At 40.2% G+C, this 24,623-nt stretch overlaps 2 protein-coding genes across 2 annotated transcripts; both read right to left on the bottom strand.

Annotated features, from left to right (window-relative positions):
• Positions 1–418: 418 nt before the first annotated feature.
• Positions 419–4,493, bottom strand: LOC423629. Its single transcript, XM_421513.8, has 6 exons — positions 4,374–4,493; positions 3,986–4,065; positions 2,879–2,993; positions 2,174–2,280; positions 1,871–1,985; positions 419–1,069 (listed from the first exon to the last, which is right to left on the bottom strand). Exons 1-6 carry the CDS (start codon positions 4,438–4,440, stop codon positions 888–890), a joined length of 666 nt encoding a protein of 221 aa, XP_421513.2. The 5' UTR covers positions 4,441–4,493; the 3' UTR covers positions 419–887.
• A 2,825-nt stretch (positions 4,494–7,318) lies between these two features.
• Positions 7,319–23,648, bottom strand: MAT1A (methionine adenosyltransferase 1A). The gene is made up of 9 exons (NM_001199519.2): positions 23,327–23,648; positions 17,319–17,396; positions 16,330–16,452; positions 14,557–14,669; positions 12,992–13,135; positions 12,450–12,668; positions 9,721–9,903; positions 9,142–9,275; positions 7,319–8,074 (listed from the first exon to the last, which is right to left on the bottom strand). Exons 1-9 carry the CDS (start codon positions 23,418–23,420, stop codon positions 7,972–7,974), a joined length of 1,191 nt encoding a protein of 396 aa, NP_001186448.1. The 5' UTR covers positions 23,421–23,648; the 3' UTR covers positions 7,319–7,971.
• Between the last annotated feature and the right edge of the window lie 975 nt (positions 23,649–24,623).

The following is a 24,623-nucleotide window of genomic DNA, read 5'->3' as shown; positions in this document are numbered from 1 at the left end:
GGACCTCAGCTGCTTTTGTATTCCTCCTCTGAAGCTCAACCACAGCTTCCAGTTACCTCTGCCTAAGAAGTCATGATGGAAATGTGTGATAATCTAGGGTGATCCCATTTCTCGCATGTTGTGCTGGACTGAAATGTTGCAATTTTCCTGCTATTTTATCTAGCTACCACAAGAATTCAGGGCACTTTTAGAGTGCTATAAATGCTCTGAACTGTGCTTGATTGTATATACTTCTGTGGGACATCCTCAGGCTTTTAGATACAAATGGAAAGATGTTTAAGCTGTTCCCGCAGCAAACTGCAGAGCTTCGTATCCTTAGCTCAAGTGAGCTGCAGCACCCTAAACACCTGTACACACAGCCTGATTTCACCCCCGAGCACACAGGCGCACGAACAGAGTTGTTTCCTATAACCATAGCTGTTGTGACTTGCATTGTTTTAATGGTCACCAAAGCAACAGCAGTGATTAACTGACAACTGTGAAAGCAACTAGAAGTATAACTCTTCCTCCATAAAAATGATCCTTCTTTACAGAAGATGATTTCTGAGAACAATTATTGTGCTTAACTAATGACTGCATCAATTAAGAGACTGTAGTTCCCTTCTAATTCCGGTAAGACAAATTTAAGGCATAAAAATATAACCTGCATTCTTTGAAATACTCCTGCTCTGAGCTATGCGACTAGATTTAGCGTATGCATCCGTACCCAAGAGTTGAGGTCAAATGGTGACTGTGATCTCAAATCTTTTGGCTAAATACAAGCTGTATGTTTACAGGTCTTAGGAGGGATTTTACTGCTCTGCTTTTCTTGTTGCGATACTCACATCCAACCACAGCCAGCCACTTGGTCAGTGGCACAAGCACGCCGTGCCTGCCAGTCCCTCCTGCTAATAACCACATATTAGACAGTCTGCCTCCTTGTCGTGGTTGGTGGTGTCTATGCCTTGCTTAGCAAGCTCTCCAAGGAAGGTTTCCAGCTGCTTGGACTCGCTGTAGGCTAATGTGTGCAGGCAGCTGCTGTTGTCGGGGAAATAGGCAGATTCAGCTCCACTCACGGCCCTCTCCGAGGCTGAAAAGATCAAAGCCAAAAGAAGCAGCTGAATTATGCAGCTAAACCCAGGTGTATTTGTCCTGATTTCAAACAATCACCAGCATTCCCATTTTCCAGGCTAGAAGCTTCAACTTGGAATAAAAGCAACTGCAGAACTGTTTTTTTTTTTTTAGCCTTAGGAAATAAACTGTTCTAGTAGCAACAGGCAGTCAACAGTAAAGCACTTTTCATTAAACACATAGGAGAAAGGTTGGTCTTTTCCTGTATGTGTGTGCATGAATATTTATTTTTAAATTGTGGCAATAGCAGATTCAGACAGCTGTTTCGGGAAGCTGGAAGCAATGGAAGCATACTTAGAACCCTTGGGCTGCCACGTGACGTGATAATACTGCTGGCTAGGAACAGCTGCTGGGTTTTATGGTGTGTACACAGTGAGTGGTACAGGTGGTAGCCAGTTCTGCTGAGGCACTTTAGGTACAGTTGCAAGACAAACTGCACTTTTGTGCTGCTGCTGCCAGTCCAGCTGGTCACACAGTCACTGCGCCTCGCAGTGTTTGTGTCAAGATGCACCATCCCACAAACTTAATGGGTACAAGTGCTTTTTGTTAGTCCAAGCTTAGATAGCAGCGCTCACCAGTGCAGACCTTCGTGGTGGTTTTAAAACAAGCAAGATTTCTGGTTCTGCAGACCAGAGGCCAGTCCAGCATCAGCTCTCACAGTCTCACATGTGCCAAGGAGGTTTTTCCTCTTTCTTTCCACCCCTCTTTCCCCCCCCCTGAGTCCCCCACACCCATGCTAAGATGTTTGAGAGCTACTCACGTTCGCAGACAGCCAGTGTCTGCCCCCCAGTCAGCTGAGTCGTCCAGGTGAACTCGGTGGTACTACCACAGGTCTCATACAGCCTGCTTCTTCTGAGGAATGAGAAGTCATAACCCTTGGGAAGAGAGAGGGGATAAACACAACTCAACCTGCATCACAGTAACCGTAAGTGAAGAAACATTCAGCCAGCAAAGATCAATACAAACAACTTCAACTTCTCGCTGTCCTGAAGGGGAAAAAAGTGTAACGAGGAAATTAATGAGTAAAGCCAGCAAGCTAGTAGCAGTGAACTGTGACTATTACCTTGTTGCACATGGGTTTGCAGTACTCAGTGCTGCCAATAGTGATGCACACTATCCCACCATTCTTCGGGGCGATAGGCTGCGGACACTGAGGTAGATGCTTGCAAACTTTCACGTGAGTTTTCAAAAAGGAAAGGAAAAGAAAGAAAAAAGAAGTGAAAATGGGTACACAAGTCTCTTCCCAAGAAAACTATATGCACAGTCATCGACCTGGTGCGAGTGATAGCTTGCCCACTACCTGACCTGGGCAAAGCAGGCATTTTTGTTTGCTTAAAAGCATTTTTTTTTTTAATTTTATTTTGGCAATGCCCAATTTTTCCATCACTTATCGCTGTGAGAACAGAGTGCCTTACAGCCAGTTATGCTATAAAAATGGGTCAAAAAGGCCTTTGCATTCACAGCACCAACATTCAGCATTGCTGTGGTTAGAACTACCCAAGCATGTCCCAGAACATCAAGACTGAGGTGCCCGCTCCCAGGCCCTACACCACCACAGGGCTGCCCTGACTCCCAGATGTCGTGGCAAGCATTCCTGCTCTCTAGATTCCTGCTGTGATTCCTCTTCTTTTTAATTTTTTCCCTCAAGAAATGCAGGGACTTAACACATGCTGACTGCAGTTTAAAAATATATACATCCTGTGGCATCTTTGCTGCTGCTTTGTTCAACACCCAAAAAAGAAAAGCGTGGCTGCACTAGGGGCCTCACATTTGTCTTGAACAGGTTGCAGGAGATTAAGAGTGTCTTTCAGTATCCAGATAAGGCGATTGAGTAAATCTCGTCCATCTTTTCTGGCCACTTCAGGAAAGCATGTTGAATATTTCTATGGAGTTAGAGGGGAAAAAACAATACAGTGAGTAGGAAAAGCCTTGGAATTAATTTAGGAATAGATAGGGTTCTTCATAGCGGAACTGAGAAAACATGTCTTTGTAAAGAGTTGTATGTACCTCCTTTCTGCATAATACCTTGGTTTGTTACTCCTGTCTCTGAATGTTAGTGTCTCACAGAGTTCCTCTGTGTGTAGGTAGATGTAGGTATTTGGGAAAGTGTGTAAACAAAGAAGTTTCTGTTGTTTTATCTAGCTGTTGCTCTATATAAGTATGAATATATCTTTCACTCCATATGTATGTGCCTACGCACACGTGTGGATAGAGAAAAACTGTGGGAAACTCCACAAGTGACTGCCATCTCTATAACAGACACCGATTAGTGTGTACTTAGACATAAGAGAAAGTCCAGCTCTCAGCCCTCTGTCCTGAAGCACTGGTCAACATCGGGCAACTCAGCTTTCAGAGACGTCAGTGAAAGTGATAGGCATAGGTCATACATACATTAAAGAAATACTCTTTCTACCATTTCTACCAAGGTTAACTGGCTGGTCACTCCACTGTGGCATACTTATCCCGTAGAAGGTAGGGCACAAAGTCAGAAAGCAGAGGCTTTCAGTGGTTATATTTGCATTTAAACTATTTAACACTGTCTAAGAGTTGAAAACATTACACAATAGATAAAATAGATGGTTGTTTATGTGCAAGCCCCTTTGCATATGCGGAGCAAAGCAAAACTGGAAAACACATCTAGAAGGCCATTTTTGACTAGCAGTGGTAGGATCAAAGACACAGCAGGTCAATGCCTGTACTCATAATTTGCTCTTTGGTCTCCTCTCCTGCCACCGTGTACAGGAGCAGCTGAAGAAGACACCCACAGCGCTCTCCCACAAGCTCATCCTGCCATGTGTGCCTGCCCCACAGGGCCCTGCTGCCCCCACCACCAGCAGAAAGGGTGTGTGGAACTGCCCTGGTTTGGTCCTCTTACCTGAAGGCTCTGAATCACGTTATCTACGGTTGTACTGTCGCAGTCACTCTCACTGGCAAAAGCTCCAGTTTCAGACAAATCTGAAAGACATACAGAGATGTATATATGTAGTTGGTTAATGAACCCTTATGGCACCCACATAAACCCCAAAGTTCACATAGCAGTACTTGCTTATGAGAGTCGTGCCACTGAGCTGCAGTGCTAGTGCTGCCTTGGATACCTGAGGCAATTGGGTATTAAAGTGGGACTAAACTGCACCAACAGTTAGCAATCTAATTGCATATTGGTGGCTACCCGGGGCTGGGTTCCCAAGTAGTATGTTTCCTTTCCATAAAATAGACAAATTTTAAGTAGTTATTATTCACATCCAAAAACAATATTCCCTCACCTGAAAGAAACCCTGCTAAACTTACAAAAAACAGCATTCTCCAGAGCAGGCAGGAGCCGAACGGCATTTTTGCTTCAGGAGATCAGGGGCTGGCTACCTGCTGCTGGTCGAGCCTGGAAGAATAAGTGCTGGAACCAGACAGACTTTTACATGTAAGTAGGTGCCTGGTTGTTTGCACTGCATCTGGCACCAGCACAGGGAGGGGATGCAGTATTGCCCAACATGCTGGGAAGCCACTGGGCAATCTGCAGAATGCTTTGAGGAGGGTAGGGGGAGGGTCCCGTTACAGCACTGTGGTGGGCTGGCTTTGGATTAATTACTGTTGTATTATAAACATGGTTTGCGCATGCTTCCCTGCTCTTGCTCTCTTCCCCTCTCCTTCTATTGCTATATCCGTCTCCTGAGTTAGTGTCTGTCTGTCTCACATGTGCACATTCATTTAGAAGACATAGTTATGCTGAAGAGCGTCACTCTGAAAGAGAAAGCTTAGAACAGCAGATAATGGCTAAATAGATTTGGATCAAGGGGCTGCGCACTGTTATCTGGTAGCATTCAGAGTTTAGCTACTTAGTAAGATGGGCTTCCAGTTTCCATATGGTTTCAATTCCAAGTTATTAAATACAAACTAAACAAAGCAGAGACCCAGGCAGGAAAAAAACTACAAACTCCTGAGATCATGAACCTGTTCTCCAAGCACGCCGTATCAGTAGCATGGTATTTCCAGATGTAGTTTGTATTTTTTTAATAGGTCCATGAACTTCACACATCCTTAGGTCCATTCATTGGAGATGCCAGTTAATTAGCAACATTACCGCTCAAGTTGGATCATTTCTACCTTTTATTAGCAGATTACTTCAGTAGTCCAGATACTGCTGGCATGCTGGGAGTGACAGGCTGACTTCCCCATTTGCAGGAGGCAGGCCTCAGTGCCCAGCCTCTCCCCCGCCACACACACCAGCACCCAGTGCACAGGCCTGCACCAGCCCGGCAGGCCCACAAGGCTGCACGTCCCAGCACTTCAAGCATCAAGTCTGTTCTTGGGCCTCTGATAGGTTGCAGCCAACCTGCAGCTCACGTTTTGTGCTTTACATCACCTATCCTAGGGAACGCTCACGCATTTTAAGAAACAACAACCCCACCGTGCACACCATCAAATTCCTTAATGGTTCTTCTTGTTACTGTTAGTGTAGAACAGTTCTCTTTTTTTTTTTTCTGCAGATATTTGTTTTGGTTGAGACAGAAATGTTCTGCTTTCATGCCAGGTTACGAAACATATTTATCTATGCAGCATTCTCTCAGGTGTCTTTGTATTTATTTTGTTTCCTTGTTTGCTTCTCTTAGTTGCAGTATAACCCATTACGAGATCCTGAAGCAGTGAAGCCCATGGCAGGTCCTCCACTGTGCTGACAAAACGTGCTTTCTTGTCCTTGTCTGGGAGAGGTCTCGATAAAGGGACACAGGTAACCGTAAGACACTTCCACAGAATAGTTCTGTGTCAGCATGAATGGTGACAGCCTTCTTAATCACACAAATAAACCTGTATACATTCCTTCAAGTTCATTAGCAAAACAACTTTTTAATACCAAAAGCCGAAGTTTATGTTTCTAGGCAGACCAATAGGGCCTAGCCCCAAACAGTTTACATTTTTGAGGCTTACACACACACAGCAACCTTCTTCCTTGTGTGATCAGCGATATGCAGCTGGGAAATCAGTCTCTTAAAAATTTTTGCCAATTCTTTAAGGTGCAGCTGTACATTAAGGTATTTGTCTGCCAAAACGTGTACACGGGTCTGATGAGGGCCATTGATTAACTCTGTAAGGAGATAGGATGCTACACACAAACCTACTTATTCTGCTTCACTCACAGTTCACCTAGCACACTGGCATGATTAATAAAGTGGAAAAGCTTCTGGCTTGAGCAAACATAGTTATGTTTGTGACAGACTGAAAGAAGAGAATGAATGACAGCTTTTCTCTAACAACCATCACAATCGGGCACTCTCCACCTCAACATCTGTTTGGGAGACACTATACGATGAAAGTCAATCTGGAGAGAAATATGGGGTAGCAGGACTTGTCCAGGGCAGAATATCTAACAGGCTGCAGTTTAAAGCATAAAGCTAGAGTTTAGTGACTCTTGAGGCCATAAGCAGGTGAACCTTGTACCGCAGCATTAAGTTCGTCCTTGCTGCCTGTTGACAAACAAAACTGTCACAGAGGATAAAGGTCCCACGTCCTCCTGAACTAAGCAAACCTGGGATTAATTTGTGGCCCTTTGCAAACAATTTACTTACTCTGTTACTTTATAGGGCAATATAATGCAATAGCACAGCAACAACATCCTCGTCATCAGTCTCTATCGCAGCTAACCCACCATACTCACCAGGTACCCAGAAATGGTACAAGGCAAAGCAGTCACCATCTCGAGCAGCAGTGAGGGTGCTGGTACCCAGATTTAGCAGCTGAGTACCCGCACAAATGCTGACACGCTTGCTCCCTCGGCTGCAGAGGGACGCACAGCCATCTAGTGGTTAGTTCTTTGATGAGAGAATGCTGGATAGGCCAGTGATTCAAATTTTTACCACATAGTACATGTGTTTCTCTGATGTTCTGCAGTTATTTCTCTGCACTTTTTATTTCAAATTTAGATAAAATATAATAAGCTGTGCAATAAACCTAACATTTGGGAGCAAATATTACATTAGAGAATACTGTCAAGGGCAAACTTAAGAGTTGAAAATCTAATACATTTTCAGGTTTCTACTAATGAGAAGGACTAAACAATAATCACAAATGTAGTGAAATATAAATTCATATCGCAGTTCCAAAAGCTATTAAAATTTAATCACGTTAATAAACAAAAATCCTACAAGAGTATTAGAGGCTGAGTGGAGAGGACCACTATTCTGTAACATCAGAAGACAGAAAAAGAGACACCGTTACATGCATGGTAGGAAAAAGCTTTTTATTGTATGATTGTTTTATAGGAGAACACGTTTCAAAAACACAGGTAATTGAAACACAACAGTAACAGCACATACTCGGTAAAGAAGATTTAAATATTATGTATCTGGTAACATCTTCCACCAAAGAGGCCAAGATACAGTTATGTGACATCCAGCCTTCTCCCATCAAAGCAACCCCCAGCTGTATGCAATGCTAACTCCAGTAAGGAAATTGGACCCCAGAATTTCCCATTGTCTAATTAGAGGCAAGAGGTCTGCTGATCTTTAGTCAGTTGGGAAAATCATCCATTCCTTTGCCCACGAAAGGTTTGAGGTTCAGCCATTGGTTTGAGTACCTGAGTCATACTTGACCTTTATCAAAGGAACCAATGGAGCAGCAATAAAAAGTAAACTGTGTTTTGTTGTCTTATGTTGATTAAAAACAAGATTCTGTCTTGTATATTTTAGATAATGAAGGACACTGAGGGCTTAAAAAAAAAATCAATCTCCAAGAAAATATCCTTTTCTTTCTTTCCATTTAAAATCTAAAATTCCTTTGGTTGAATACAAAGCTGTCAAATTTGATTTTTGGAAGCATCCTCATCTTAGTGAACTTCTTTTCCTTTCTGTCTTTAAAGATAGATGGCAAGGGTCAAAACACAAGCTTTTTAGGCACCTCCCACGAGAATTCATTTCTTCCAAAGTGACCATAACATGCAGTCTTCTGGTAAATTGGCTTTTTTAGATCCAAATCCCTGTGTGAATAATTAAAAATAAAATAAAATAAAAATAAAATAAAATAAAATTCTTCACCTTATAATATTCATCGTATTTATCAATAAAATCCTGACATAGATATCCAGTTTATACTCTACACCTAGGAAGGTGTATTCTGAAGATATAAACATCTCAGTGACTGTGTCCAAATGTAAACTGAGCCACAAAATCATAGAATTCCAGATGTGGCCTCACCAGGGCATAGTAGAAGCAGGGGAGCATTCCCTTAACCTGCTGGCCACGCTCAGTATAATGTCCCCAAACAATAAAACTGGCAACAAAACATACATGTGAACTCCTTTACTATAATTTTAATTAAAAAAAAAAAAAGAAGAAGAAGTACATTCCACTCATTTTATAAAATAAAACCTATATCCTTTTCATAGCAAAAAAAAAAAAAAAAAAAAAAAAAGCTAAAAAATATTTTATGCTGTAGTGGAAATGCTAAGTCATAGCATGAAGCAGTGATTGAGCACCTGGTGGGAAGGCAGGGCCAACTCAGGGGAGCTCAGGTGCATGCAATGCAGCTGAGTGACCGGAAGGGCTGTAGCCAGGATCCACCCCTTACAGACCTCATTTAAGGGTTGTCAGGGGGAGGCAACGGTATTTTGTTAGAGATCCCCACATACATGAGGGGTTACAAAGGTAAGCAGCTTTTTTTCTTTTGTCTCTGTGTCCATATCTGTCACATCTGAGTATATCCTCTTTTGCTGTAGCCTAGAGCTTTGCTATCGTGTTGTCATTGCTGTGCTTTCCATCATGTTGTGGTATTACATATACCAGTTCCATTTAATGTATAAGGTCAAAGTCTGAAAGTATATGTAACTTGAAAACAACATCTGTCACCTTAAAATACATGCCATGCTGGTGCGACATGCAAACTCTCAGCTGTGCAGTCTGACAAAAAGTCTCTTTGGAAGTGCATGGAACAACTATGTGCTGGCTTAGCAGAATGATTATCACACTATAACACCTAGCAGTTTTGCAAGAAATTAGTTCTAGGATGTGATCACCAAGGTGTTTCCATTTCTCTCTGTTTTGATACCTGACAATGACTCCAGGCCGAAGATCAAAGTTTTTGTGCACTATGTCCAGTAGCTCTTTCTCTGTTTTTTGGGAGGTTCCGTAGGTGAACAGTGAAATTGAAAGTGGACGAGCCACTCCAATGGCATAAGAAACCTATGGAAAAAAATACACTATTGTTAACAAATATGCATGGCGATTCAGTGGGCGAGAGCATGCAAAAGTACTCATTCAAGTTCCTGATTAGGAAGACTGTGCCAATACATGGTATCATCTGTATTTACAGAGGAAAAATGTCTTTGAAAACACTGAAGTCTCCGGCTAACTTTTTCCCCCGTTACCCATGGTCGTTGATATGGCAGTAAGCATCAAATGATTAAGCTCAGTAAATGTCTGGAAAAATAGTCAATAAAAGGGCTAAGCAAAAAGGGCCAGCCTCAAGGAGCTATAACATGGCTATCAGCAAGTCTTCCTTTCTTCTGCTGCAATCTATCACCAAGACTGTTTCCAGTATAGTTAGTGTCTTGTATGATGCTTATTCAAAGTAAAGCTGGAAAGGAGCAATCTTCTTGATAAGAGCAGCGCTAAGGACAAACCATACCTGAACCAGAACACGACGACAGAGACCGGCTTTCACAAGAGATTTGGCCACCCAACGGGCTGCATATGCAGCTGATCGGTCCACCTTTGTGTAGTCTTTGCCGGAGAAGGCTCCACCTCCATGGGCTCCCCAACCACCGTACGTATCCACAATGATCTTTCGACCAGTAACACCAGCATCACCCTGAATCAGTAAAAGAATTGGGCCACTTTACAAGGCATTTTATGATAGCTCTGAAATAAGGCTATGCAGTCTTCAGAAGACTATAATGTATGAGGAAGTTCTCCACTTATGGATTATTGTGCGATAGCTGAAGGGGAAAACTCATCTCAGTGTTCCAACAGAGGCTATAAATGTTGTCTAAAGGCAGATATGTAAGACAACCCAATCATGAATGGTGTTTGGTAATCAGACAGAACATATCACACCTAGGTAGCTAGAGCATTCTGTGCTTGTTTCAAAAGCGTAGGAACAACATGGGAACCTTGGTATAAAAGTGACCTATCTACAACATTCAAACTGAATACAGGGTGTTGCTCACAAAATGCATGCCATATTTGAACCACTGAGAGATTTTTAGCTAGGTTAAATATATATGTATAAATAGACCAGGTTTTCATATCTTGTGAATGGAATCTGAAGTTGTGTGAATAATAGGCAATCTAATTATTATTTACCATTGAAAGATATGCCTATACAACCTTATGCACCATTACAAGGAGGCTGGCACTCAACACTTCTGATGCAATACCCTTATGGAAACTGTCAGACAGTTGTGTGCGAGAAACCCAAGTCCAACTTCATGATATCTGTACGCTTATTTAAACTATACACAGCAGGGATGGAGTAATAGGCAGTTAAAGTTACCTTGATTGTATCCTTACAAGTACTTGATATTTTCATTTGATCTCAGTTTACCGATCAGTTCCTGACCAGTTTTGTGATATGTAGAAAAAGATATGTAGAAAAGCTTATTTTTCAAGAGGCTCGAAGTGCACAAATGAAGCCTGCAGAAGACACTTTAAGGAGAGCTGTAATGTCCTCACACCACCATCAGGTGATGCTGTTGGGAAAACTGTGACACCGGGAAAAAGAAGCACGGGGTTCAAGGTATCACTGGACTTGGAAACAATGGGAAAATCCCAAGTGAGATTTAATTTTTATCCTTAGATAAACTGAGATGAAGTTCAAGACAGACTTCCATAGCTTGCTTTGTTGAAAACGAAACTCACTGGTACCCAGAAAGCTGAAGATGGAGCAATCAAAAAGTAACTATTTCCCCACCTGCTACAATGCTATCATAAATTGCACAAGCCTACTGATGATAGCAATTGTAAGGCCACAAACATGCAAGCAGACTGACCCCACACTAAGTAAACTTATCCTAGGTTCAAAAAGCTGCAAACACACACTGCAACAGACCTGTTTGTATGTGCAAACATAAGAAGTACAGATTCCCAACAAGAGATAGGTGGTTGGCTTGCAAGTACTAATACTACATTTTTAAATGGGTACAATTCAGTGCACACCTCAGGAATTTTGTATGTGTGGTTGTCTTCTTTGTCTGTAGCTGTGATTGCTACCAAGGTTGATTTTTTTTTTTTTTTCTCCTGTTCACAGCTCAGTTTTGGAGCATCTGTTTGTCTGTAGTCCAAAACATCAACAATACACAGTGATAGTGATGTGATCGATTCAGCTACACAAAAATACCGTACAATGATGATTAACTTCAATGCTTTTCTACCTGTTCTTTGGCACTAATGTAAAGACATAGAGCCACAGAAATATCTCTGGCAAATTCCAGCAAATTAATGAATTTGAATGACAACAATTAGAAAAATGTATTTGGTATTGTTCCTAAGTTGGATCTCATTTCAGAAAGGAGCTTTGAAATTTAGCTGTGACAAAGGGAAAAACATGGAGAACTGGGAAACTGTTTTCAAAGATTTAATCTCAAAAATCCTGATCCTATGGAGTCTGAAAGTTCTGCCTGACTTCGACAGTTCTGAGATCAAATTATCCCTCCTAGTTCCCATGTTGTCCAGATAAAGCAAAAGAAACATTAGGTTTCTCACCAGAACAGCCTGTCATAGAACCACAGAATGACCTGGGTTGAAAAGAACCACAATGAAATGAGCATCTAGTTTCAATCTCCCTGCTATGTGCAGGGTTGCCAACCACCAGACCAGGCTGCCCAGAGCCACATCCAGCCTGGCCTTGAATGCCTCCAGGGATGGGGCATCCACAGCCTCCTTGGGAGCAGGTTTTGAGAACAGATGAGCACCTCAGCTCTCACTGCTGTGGGGCAGAACTGTGCAAGCTATATCAATCTGAAAATCACATTCATTGTACAAGATATAACCCTACCATTGTCTATCTCTTTGTGAGGCATGCTTTCTGTGAGAATGGTTTGTTTTTCTCATACAGCGTTGGATTCGGGCCTGAGAAACCCCGAGCTGAGCTTGTACACTTGGTATTAAATTTGACTCAGCTTATCTGCCTAAGTTACAACACAGATTATGATGTAACCATGCCCTCAAAGCTTACTTTGGAATACAGCACACAAAACCCTGAGTGCCTCTCCCATCTACAGCCGCAGTTAGAACTTCCACTATGCAGTTTGCTTCTCACAACTTGGAGTGGATGTGCCAGGCTAGCTGAGCATCCCTGTTAAGGCACATGCCCACGGGCAATGGCAAGCTGATAGAAGCATCAAAGTAAATTCAAACCTGAGGCCCTCCAATAACAAAGCGTCCACTAGGCTGCAGGTGATAAATAGTTCTTTCATCCAAGTATTTTGCGGGGACAACAGCTTTGATCACACGATCCTTCAGGGTTTTGCGCATGTTCTCCAGCGTAACGGTTTCATCGTGCTGTACAGAGATCACAATGGTATGGACACGCACTGGTATGACCGCTCCGTTCTCCTGAATGTACTGAACAGTGACCTGAACAAAGCAGGGAGAAGGAAAAAAATCAGCAGAAAAACATTTCTTCTCTTGTACATAATTAAGTGCTTTTAGCAGTCTGATACGAGCTTACCATTTTCTATCAGTCAAGGAGACTACCCTGAGCAGTGGGAGCTCTTTCCCTGTTACTTGTAGCATATTCAGTAGCAACCTTGGTGCTCTGAGTGCCATTTATTTTTTTCTTTAAAAATATTTAACATTGTAGAGGAGTAAAATGGGGTGTTTTTCAAGGACTATGGGTAACTGCTTAGGTTGCTACTCTGTTGGTAAAGGAGAGAAACAATAACTGCAGCAACTCTTACCTGTGTCTTAGAATCAGGCCTCAGCCAAGGAAGCTCCCCGCTGCGCCTCAGCTCTGCTAACCTGGCGTTCAGTTTATGAGCAAGAATAATTGTTAGAGGCATACATTCCTCTGTTTCATCCGTTGCATAACCAAACATTAAACCCTACAGGAGGAGAGAAGAGACTTCAATCACTGTTAAAAAGCACCACAACCGAAGGCAATGAGATTTCATCTGAAACAAAAAGCAAACAGCACCCTCAGGTTTACTTTCTACCATTTCACATTACAACCTTAGAAGCTTAAATTTGGATCAGGTTCCAACATGCTACATTGAAATGAGAAACAAGCCACGTTCCAAGGATTTTTCGCAGAAGTCCTGAAGCTTTAAATGTTGAATTGGAAACTCACAAAAATGAGGAAGTATGGGTGAAAAAATATCATTGAAAAAAAAATCTGGGTTAAACAATGTGAGGACCACTCTGTCATACAAAAGGTGTTCTTACTACTCTGTAAAGACTGTAGGGGCTTAGACTGATGCTAACTCGTACCGAAGTTCACATCTGGCTTTTCAGAGGAATGCAATTCGAATGCTACAAAAAGGAAATATGATTCAACAGCTATGGCACCTGAGTTGGATTTGCACTGCAGCACAGCATGCTTCTAGTCACAGCTTCTACTACTGTTCAGCCCCAGTGCCTGTGTTAAGGCATTACCCATTACCACTTGTTAAGTAGAGTCAGTAACGTTTTCCTTCTCCTCACACGGCATATGTTGTGATACAAAAGTAATGACTGGTAGCTATTCGGATACAACGGGAAAGGAAACCATGCAAGTGCTAAAGAAAGTCAGAAATCTTTTCTTCTTATGTAGCCTTTTGTCCCCATGACAGCATAAAAGCATTTTAATTTTTGTCCACGAGGCTTTTTTTAAACAATATTAGCTTGGCTCTTGGACTCTGATATCTCCATTTATGGTTCTCAACAGCACTGTTATAAACGAGATATTACTACTAATGATAACTACTGTAAATGTTAAACTCATTCATACAGGCATCAGTCAGATTATGGAGTTTTTATGTTAGCATCTTTCTCTTGGGAACACGCTGTAATTATCTACACGTTATTTAGCGCACAGAAATGGAGCTTGGACAACTTTAATTATGTGGAATACCTATTATAATAAAACAGATCTCTGCCTCTGGGAAATAAGGGTGAATTAAAAGTACTCTGGCTTATTTGCCTTCATTTTACTAATGCTGCAGACAGTTGAAACATTGCCTAATTTTTTGCTGCGTAAAATCTCAAGAGCTTTGAGAAAGTGCTAAGGTCCTTTGCTTACTCTTTGCTTATTTCATCTTACAAAACAAGTCTGGCTGCAAGATGGATGGTCGGAGGCATCCAAAGCCAGTCAACAAAAATATAAGAAACGTAAGCAAAAACCTTTGTGAGGATCTGCAGAATGCATCCTAACTACTACCAACTGACAGAACTGTCCTGGCTTATGTGGAGTGCCATAATAAAAACCAGCAAAAAGCCTGCCTGCAAAGAAACATTTTGGATATATCAGGTGTGGTGTCACATCTACCTGATCTCCAGCACCAACATCCTCTTCATCTCTGTGTAAATGAACTCCCTGGGCAATATCAGGTGACTGCTGTTCCAATGCCACTAAAACATTGCAAGTCTTGTAGTCAAAACCTAGTTGGAAAAAAAAAAAAGAATAGTGACAAATAATTTTTTTTTTATGTTACAATTGTGTGGAGCCAGGAATTGGACTCAATGGACAGTAATATGGAACCAGATAACAATTTTCATTCTGAAGGATACTACGTTCAGAATTCATCATCTAACTGCTATTTCTTGATAAATGTTTGTCAATAGGCCTTAATTTTATGGCAGAGGTGGTGGGTTAGGCAGGGTTGCCTTTATTGATTGCTACTGTTTGTTTTCTCTTGCTTTGGCACCTTGTGCCAGTTAGGAACAGCCAATTGGAGATAAGTAGTAAAAAAAAAAAAAAAAAAAAAAAAGGAATTGATAAGCCTCTCCCAAACAAACAGTATTAAAAACCTCTACATAAATTCCTATGAGCTGATGTTTTCAGCAATTGAAGAACTTGCTTTCTCGCGTACATGTAATACGCATAAAGCAGTGTTATGTACCTAAATCTCGCCCAGGAGTTCACGTGAGAGAAAAAACAGATTTGAGTCTCACAGAAAATCTGGAAATGGGAAATTACTTAACACTGCTTTCAAAGACCAAAAGGAAGATTTAAGAAATAAATTGCAAGACTTATATACAACTGTAGCACAGTTTTTCACCTTTCCCTAAGGTATATTAAGAGTAATTTGTATTTCTTCAAATCTAGCATTTCCTAGAAGTGTATCTACTGCTAACATTCAGTTAATAAATCACATATACATGTCCATATGCATATGATCCACCTGAAGAATCCACATCACCCTCTTTCAAATAGGCTATATTGAGATGAAAACCGTATGTCAGTATGCAATTATTTTAGCTTAATCCTTACTTTCCTATAGCAACTGTTTTTCGCTGCATCTGCCCTTATAATTTTGTCAGTTACGATAAAAATCAGATTTATGGACTAATAGATTAGCCAGCATATTCTGGGAATCCTGCTGCTATGTCGTGATGGAGGTAACCTGCAGATGTGCTGCTATGATACTCCCCTACAACAATCTCCCTGGAAATTATACAGCTATAAAAGGATTGCAGCTAACAACAGTTTCTAAATAAAAGCCCAGGAAAGGTACAATTACTGTAACAGTTTTCTTGGAATACCTGTATCATGTGAAGAGATTGGTGGCAAATCAAATAGTAGAATATGACTGGTATTTACATCATTTTATCTTTTTTAACATTTGTACAAGACACAAATCTGGCTTGGACTGCACACTCCTCAGTGTAGGCATTTGTTCAGAGTGCTTTGCACAGTGAGAGTCTCCCAATAATTCTGGATGCCACTGCAGTGCATATATGTAATAATAAACCTAACTTTCTTCTTCCCTCTTTTCCTGACCAAGATGCACCTACCAGCTTGCCACATCACAGATGCAAGTTCTCACAAGTTTGTGCTAGTGGTAGATTCCGTGGCTCAGGTTCACAGTTCAAAGTATATTCTGCCTACTCGTTTTCAGTTTTAACAAACATACAATGTTTTTTCTACTTACTGGGATAAAGCCAGAAAGTGTTTCATGTAGCACCACGTAAGCAGCTTTCACACAGGATATTGAGTTTTTATCAGGCTTGCTAAAGCCCATAAGGAAGTGCTGACAGACCTGGTTTGCAGTTGCCTATTGCTTGCTCTTCAAGGATTTCACGAGTTTTTTTCACCAACCTTTAGCTGAATCATCATAGCCAATGTGTCTAATTGCATCTCGGACAACTCGTTGATAATCCACAATGGCATGAGATGTGATCTCCCCACAGAGCAACACCATTCCTGTTTTACATACTGTCTCTGAAAACAGAGATGGAAATGGCATTACAGTAGCAGAATAACCAGCCCAATAAGACAAATAACTATGTTTGTGATTATGGTGGTTTAGACATATCTACTAGGTATATACCATATTAGTATTTTTAATACATATTTTTGGCAATATTGACCTCCTCCTACAGCTGATTTCTTTCACCACATGTGTGAAAGTATGAAAAAGACAATTATGTCCAACTCAAAAATGTAAGCATCAAACATTCAGCATAACTGAGTTATATCTAGGGATGTTCAGGGAAATGTAGTATTAAACCAGGATTTCTCTGTCCACTTAATCATCCTAAGACACACACTGAGGTTAAATAATTCTCGTTCTGAAAACTTGCCTCCAGACCAAGGAGAAAGACTTTGAAGCTGAGGTTTAGTTAAAAGAAGTGAGAAAATTAGCTGAGGAATGATGGCACAACACATTCTGAAGAGATAATATGAAAATAAGCAGTCATAGGGACTAAGACTTGAAGATTAGTACTTTATTAAGCACTTTACTACTTTAGATTAGTACTTTATTAAGTACTTTATTAAGTCGTGTTTAGCAAGGCATTCAAATATTCTTTCAAAAATCCACTATGGTGAAATCCAATGTATTTCTCCTCAGAGTATTCAGTCCACACAGAAAATTAACTATCCCACCCTTCTGGAAGTTACTACCTTCTGCTGCTTCAGCTTTCATAAGAACTTCTGCTGTTTCTCCTCATCTCTCATTCTCTTGAAAACTATATTTTTTATACAGTTTTTGAGAGTAAAATGATTTAGCACATGACACCAAGCTCTTTGCCAACACATTAACAGTAGAAGAACAGCGACTGAAAGCAATGCAGCAAACAACTTACCACAAGCAACTTTGGCATTTGGATCCTGTTTAAGATGAGCATCCAGTACAGCATCGCTGATTTGATCACAGATTTTATCTGTAAGACGTTAAAACTATTGTTCAAAACAGGAATCTCAATACAAAACACAGACTCTTTGCACCTGTTTGGATGGATAGGAGTTCTTACATTGCTCATTACTGAAGTATTTAAGCAAACTAAATAGAAAGTCACGTGCAAGAGGTTTTACTCCTTGCCTCTTCTCTGCCACTGCAACCAATACGGCACACATTCTACAGCAGCAGTATGATAAAAAGTAGGTGATATTCTACCATTAACTTCCATCTCCCCAGCAGAAAGTTAAATGTACCTGAATATGGCCTGATGAGGAGTTTGAATCACAGACCAGATAACCAATATGATACTGTTACTGCACATGTTAATCGCTTCAATATGAAAAGAATGAATACAAAAGATGATTAGCAAAGGTAAGCTGCATTTGAACGTTCTGCCTCTCAAGAATGGAGTATGTAATGCTATGATTACCAAACAGGAGTCACACACTATTCTTGTAATTTATTTAGAAGTCCAAATGAGCATTGCTTAGGAAGATAAGGGACAAAGGTAACAGGACTTTGATTAGAATGCTTGCTCTCTTCAAATTTTCCATTTTTTACTAGACAATAAAGCTATATTTTCAAGCATTAGAGAAAAAATTATAGATGAAAATACTTGTTTTTTAATACCTTGGTGGGACAACAGAGTAACTGAGACAGGATTACCTTCTTAGTGCAGGTCCGGAGCCCTGCAACAAACTCTGAGTAATTAAGAAACTTGTTAAGTCTTTTTTCACCACAGAAAGTTTATATGGCAGGAAAAACCTTTCTCCCTGTTCTTGTCCCACATGAAGCATATCTCCATCTGCATTAGATGACAACGTACGATATTAGTTAAAACTCCTCGTATGTGACATACTGCTTATTGAATGCAATCTTCTCAAAAATCTCAAGAAGAATGCCAGTAATCTCCTATGGCTAATTCATCCTCATTTCACTTTGCAGCACCCAGCCAGTACAAAGACCTTTACGTAGATATTGCAGGCTGAAATTGATTTCTGAACTAAAACTCCCCCGAAATGTCCCAAGGGAACATTAGGTATAGTAGACAGACTGAGAAAAATGTCTCAAAATCAGGAAAAAAATATTTTACAGGATGAAATCATGCAAACTCAACTTAGTTCTGAAAGGCTGAAAGAAATGTAAGCTACCCCAAGAAATCCTAGTGGGTATTGGGTGGGGCTCTAAAATCCTGAAAAATAATATGCTGAGAAGAGTTTCTGTCCGATGGATGACAATGTGACTATATTTGACAGCTAGAGATTAGAGAAGGACAGATAAAGATTAAAAAAGTCAAATCTTAAGAGTGAGGAACCACTGAAGCCATTCATACGTAGTGCTGTGTAGGATTCATGGTTCCCTCGAAGACTCTAGTTAAAAACTGAATATCATTTTAAAAGGTAGGAATGGTGTTCAACCATGGTTTAGTAGCATCTGTGAAGAATTGCTGAATGAAACTTCATTACCTGTGTAAAATTTTTACCAGAAATCCCTTCTGGCCTTTAAAATGCACATGAGAATTTTAATCATTGAAGAAAATCAATTAGAATAATTTATAATATCATGCTGATGGTCTGATTTTGGATTAAAGTAGGTGGAGGCAAATCCTTTTAGTAATTCATTCAAAAACAGATGGCTGGTGCAAGAACCAACAGTCCTAGTGCAGGTAGATGCTTTCATTGACACATATAGAGGCAACCATCATGATTCGCATGAGAAATCAAGCAGGATGATCAGCTGCTTAACACATATGTCTATTAGTAAAGGTCTCTAATGTAAAATAAAACCCGGCATTTCTATTTTTAGTGATGCTTAGCAGGCTTTGTGCGCTTTTCATTCTGTTATTTAAATTTATCATCTCGACTGTCACAGCTCTCTTATAGCTGCTGAATGTGACAGAATATGTCTGTCTATTCTCCCCCCCCCTTTTTTTTTTTTAAATTCACATAGTGAATTACTATCCAGTAAGATACATACTGCAAAAGCAATATCTAGCCTAAGGATTTCTTGACTGAACAGGAAGGTATTAGATAACTGTGAATTCTTATCTAGAAATCCAATCACGCCACAGAGCCAGCCTTGTGGCAGAGATGCCAACTAGCCATAGAAACAGCTCCTGATAGCCATAAAAGGGATGAATGGATCTGATGATAAACCCTACTGAAATGTTCAGTTGTCAAATTATGAAGTAATAACGCATTCAACAACAAAAGTGATCTCCACTAACCGGGAGGATCTCCGAAGTGTTTTGCATAGTTGACTAGAAGTTTATTATGTGAATCTAGACTACATTAACAACACAATAGTTGTAAGTGCTATCTGCTTAAAAAAGAGGCTCTGTAACCGAAAACAGTTCTCAGGTCTCTCCATACATTCATCAGAAACAACATCTACAAACAGCAACAACCAGAACTTCAATTCAAAAAGCTCCACCCTTTGAAACTGCAAACAGGTACGACCACACTTCTAGCTTTAATCATGCAGTAAATATCATAAACATCAAACATTTCAACAGGCAAGGTTCATTTTCTTAAAAACCTGTGATCGTCGAAATAACTTTGGGTAGCACGGGTTTTAATACCTTATTTAAGCTGAAATTATATATTCAAAATATGGTAAACTGAGCAATTCTCAGGGTTATTTTTTATTTTTTTATTTTTTTGTGAAAAATTAGCAGTTCATAACACAAATGCTGATCTTGAGCACGTTACCGAAAAATGAGCTTTCTACCAAAAACAAGTATCATCGGACAGACTTTGAGTAGCTGAATTCCACTTTATTACATTTTTCCTTTGTTAAAAGACTCTTGAGGAGTGCTCATTGCAAACAGCAGCCACACTTCAATATTAACACTGCACTGTTAAAACAGCTTTTCTTACATGTTCTCTTGTTCAATACGCAGTTTACTGAATTATTACATCAGACGTGTGAGCATCAGCTGAGTGGAAAGACCTGCACTTTCTGATTTTTTGAGGGGAGAGGTTTGGGGGTGATTTTTCTTTTGTGAACATTCAGATAGACATTTCTTTAATACGGTTGAGAGTCTGAGAGTTCTTTTAGCAAGTGTTTTCTCTCCTATTTTTAATGCTTACTGGAAAGCTGAATGACATTCTGTGTGCAGACAAATCCACCTGGTACCATGCCAGAAAGGGGAAGGAATTAATTCTAAGTAGTTTGGCACCTGTAAGACACTGTGGGTCAGAGTAACGCACAATGCCTTTCAAAGCACAATGAAACCATTGTGCAGCACGGACAGACGCTTCTCCTGGATGAAGAGAGAACCTACTTTATCAGCGGGGTTGGACTAGATGATCTTCAGAGCTCCCTTCCAACCCTTACAGTTCTGTGAAGCAAAGGGAAGAAATCACACACACACACACACACACAGAAAAAAAAGAAACAGCTAAGAAAAGAAAATCTGTTATTCGTGTGCTTTTATTACACCAGAAAGGAGAATTACAGCTTACAAGTAAGCCTGCAGAGAGTTTGGAATTTGCCCTGCTAAATGCCAGGATTAAAGACCTTCTGGAAGGGAGTTCAAAACTTTATACTCAGATCATTTTGAAGAAGTGGGCCTGAGAATAATGGGATAAACAGTCTTCTCTGGATTTCTTTGGGGAACATATATAATGCCTATGTATGTTAATTATTGCCAGCTACTTACTTGCTTCTACAGAACTTGGGCTTCTTAATTTACACACAGCTCAAAAGCGGTGCACAGATGCAAGGCAGTTATCTTTATACACAAAAAAGTAAGCATGTAATTTCTTCTGCTTTGTTTATCATGAAGGTATATATGAGAGCATTCAATTCAACTAATATAATCAGAGCAACTCAGATTTCTACCAGACAAGGATCTGGTTCAGGATCTTCACATAAAGCCTTTGAGCAAAATTATACTACCGCATGTGGAAAGGAAGTAATCAGGAACATGCAAATTATCCATTGATAGCAAACAGAGGTACTCAAAACTCACAATAAATCTCTACTACTACTGATAACATAATCAAAAGCCCAACTACAGTCTTGCACTCTGGCCCCAGTTTTAAGCAACAATCAAGATTTTCCTGGGTGACAAAAAGCTAATGGTATATCCTCACTAGTCTAGTCTAGCATAAAACCACAGACAGGGAAAACGCCGTTTGGTCAGGTTGTAAAAGTCAATTTGCTATTAGAAACTAGACCTGTTGCTGAGACCAATTAGGCCTATTGCTGGACTGTGTTTGGGAACGCCCAGAATTATTTACTGTTATCCTGTTATACTTGATCTGGAAAACCTGGATATTTCTTTTCCCACAGGTGTATATCAAAATGTATATTTTTTAGGAAAATACACCATTGAAAAAGTTAGAGTAAATGTCAACTTTACACTCTCTCCTCTACAATAAAGCTCTTGGGTGTATGCATCTCAAAGCACCCAGAGATACAGTAGTCTCTGGCAGATGAGATGTGATGTTCACAAATCTCAGTGGTGGTAACATTTTCTCAAAGGCTTCACAAGTATTTCAGGGATGGGCAATGTCCACAGGACTTAAAGAAGAGAGAGAATCAGTAGAGTTTTTGGAAATCAAGAAGAAAATGTAATTAACAACTGAAAACTGGGTTGTATTCTAACATAGGAACCAAGACAAAAAGCGAACTGATAAAGGAAAGAAGCTAAGGGACAAATAAAAACCTGGGGACTGAGCTGAACTACCTCTCTTCCTATTCTGAGACTTACCTGTTACATCCTCAAAGAGATTGAGAAATGATCAGAATAGCATCAGTTGCGACCTGTCATCTTCAGAAAAGTCACTGTCAATTTAAAAACACCTTATAGCATGCTATTTTTCCTACGGAACTATGTTATTCTGTGGTTGCTGGATGTAATTATACACAAATTGGAGATGGACCTACTGCTGAAGGACTGGATATGGTTGTCATTTTCTGATGGTGTTACATCAGAAAGAACTCCAACTTGCTTAACCTGAAATTGACAGCAATGGACTCAATTGCATCAGCCATAGACTTGACCTGCACTAATAAGTTAATATTATAGAGGAGTATCAGAAGTACAGGCATTATATTCTCACTGCTGACCTTTATGTTCTCTATGTTATCCCACCCATTTACGATATAATCACACACACACAAAAACTGCCTTGCTATAGCAAAAAGTATGTGATGCCACACCGCCTTCTAAAACAAACATGCTTTTCAGGACGTCAAACAGTCTGTTGTCCCTTGGACTCATTTGACATAAAGTGTTTTGGGCAGATGACCATTTGTTTCCAATAAAATTGGACTTATCTCTGCTGACCGTACAAACATTTTAGCAAATATCTGCCCACTATTTGCTTAAGCAATTCCATGTATTGCATTAATACCCAGATAATGAAATGGGAGAAAACATATCAGCAACTTTGACATGTACAGATTCAGGGACCACCGATTTTTCAAGTCTTTAAAATAGACTGCTTATGGGTGACAGTTTTAGAGCACAGCCTACATGCAAGACAGTTTCACAGTGCCCAGAAGGATATGGAATTTGAGAGGCAAGCTATGTACTCTTATCCATATGTGAAACTTGAGCCTATCAGGTACAGTACAGTACAGAGTACAGTAATGTCTCCACAGTAATACTGAATAAAAAAGCAAATAAGATGAAAAGGAAGGAGTAGCAACAAGGAACCCCACTGCCCTCCACGGGGTAACACACCCAGCAAAAGCACAAAAACTCCTGTTAGAAGAACTCTGGTTGCAGCAGTTCTATAGTCTGTATGGAAAGGTCCAATGGAAATAACGTAAAAAGCAACTGTTAAACAGACTTTCTATCATAACAGTAATAGCAGATTAATTCTTCTTCGGACTTTTAAAATCATTTTCAATGAAAGTATTTTTTTCTTTAATTCATTTGCCATAGTGGCTTCTTACCTGGATGTCCTTCTCCTACTGACTCTGATGTGAACATGAAAGCTCCTTCATCATCCAGCGTGTGATCACATAAACCATCCACTGGCCCATTCATGGCTGTGATGCTTCTCCTGATGGACTATTTTAAAAAGTGGTTGAAGATTTCTGCCTCTAGTGCCTTCTGTTAAAGTTGAGGGTTCTTTCTGAGCAGGACTGCCACTGTGTTCACTCACTACCTGTAATACTAACTCGAATTTTAGTCTGTGAAATCAGCATGGGCTTGTATCTGTGTATGCATGCAGGGACTACGCATGTGCCTGAAGTCTGTATCCCTACCTAGCCTGATCTGTCAGTCCCTGGGCTGCTCCTATATATGGAAAAGTGAAAGTGCCTAGAAAATCATGTGAGGAAAATGGAAGAGCCCATTTCTTGGCAGGGGAGTTAGTTAATTCTGGGATATTTTACTAATTAACTCAGTTCTTGGAAACACTCTGGATTCAACCTGTGCAAGATTAAGTATCGTAGGAATTCAAATGAGCGTGAAGTAATCCAGGAGTACTGGTGATGGTTCAGTTCAGCTGCTTCTCCGGTTTGCCTCTCCCCTAATTCTGGGACCTATGTTGTGTTTCCAACCGTGTGTTGTGGTTTCACGGGGATAGATTAAAAAAGGGTAAATGCATGCCTTTCGTAGAAAAGACTGGAAGAAGTTTGCTCTGCATTCTGTAACTGTATTTTCCTTTTCCTTTTTCACCTCTCAAAAAGTAGAATTCTCTCCTGAAATATTTATTTCGTTTTCATTCATTACTCCTGCACGTCTGAGACATGAAACATTTGATAAGATACAGCACGTGACAAATTTCTCGTTTTTGCAGACCTCTTCCTTCAACCTTTGCTCTCCTTTTCATCAGTCTTCTCTTCTGTTGAGACCCATCTTAATTCTCTTCTTGAATAATACTCTCACGTTACATTCTCTAACCCTTAGAAATAGACTGACTGCCTCGGCTGAGAACTCAGTACTCAGTTCCACTACCAAAAATGCCTTCAGTCAGATGGCTAGTATCTGGAATGTGCTGGTGGTATGACAGGTATGAAGGCAGACTGCATTTTGTGGATATACATCTATAAGTCTGAATACAAAAAAAAGTGCAAACATAACCATGAGGTGGACCCAGACAGTGCCCAGCACTACTGCACCATTACAAACATTAAAAAAATAACAATCATTTTGAATTCTTCTTAATTCATTTACAGAAATTGTTGTAGCCTCAGGTTCAGATCAAGTTATAGATCTAGCAAAACCAACTTTTCCCTTTACTTC

This window comes from Gallus gallus, chromosome 6 (assembly GCF_016699485.2).
Source record: "Gallus gallus isolate bGalGal1 chromosome 6, bGalGal1.mat.broiler.GRCg7b, whole genome shotgun sequence".
Taxonomy (NCBI): Eukaryota; Metazoa; Chordata; class Aves; order Galliformes; family Phasianidae; genus Gallus; species Gallus gallus.
Note: the sequence above shows the minus strand (reverse complement) of the source record. Positions and strands in the feature narration are given on the sequence as shown.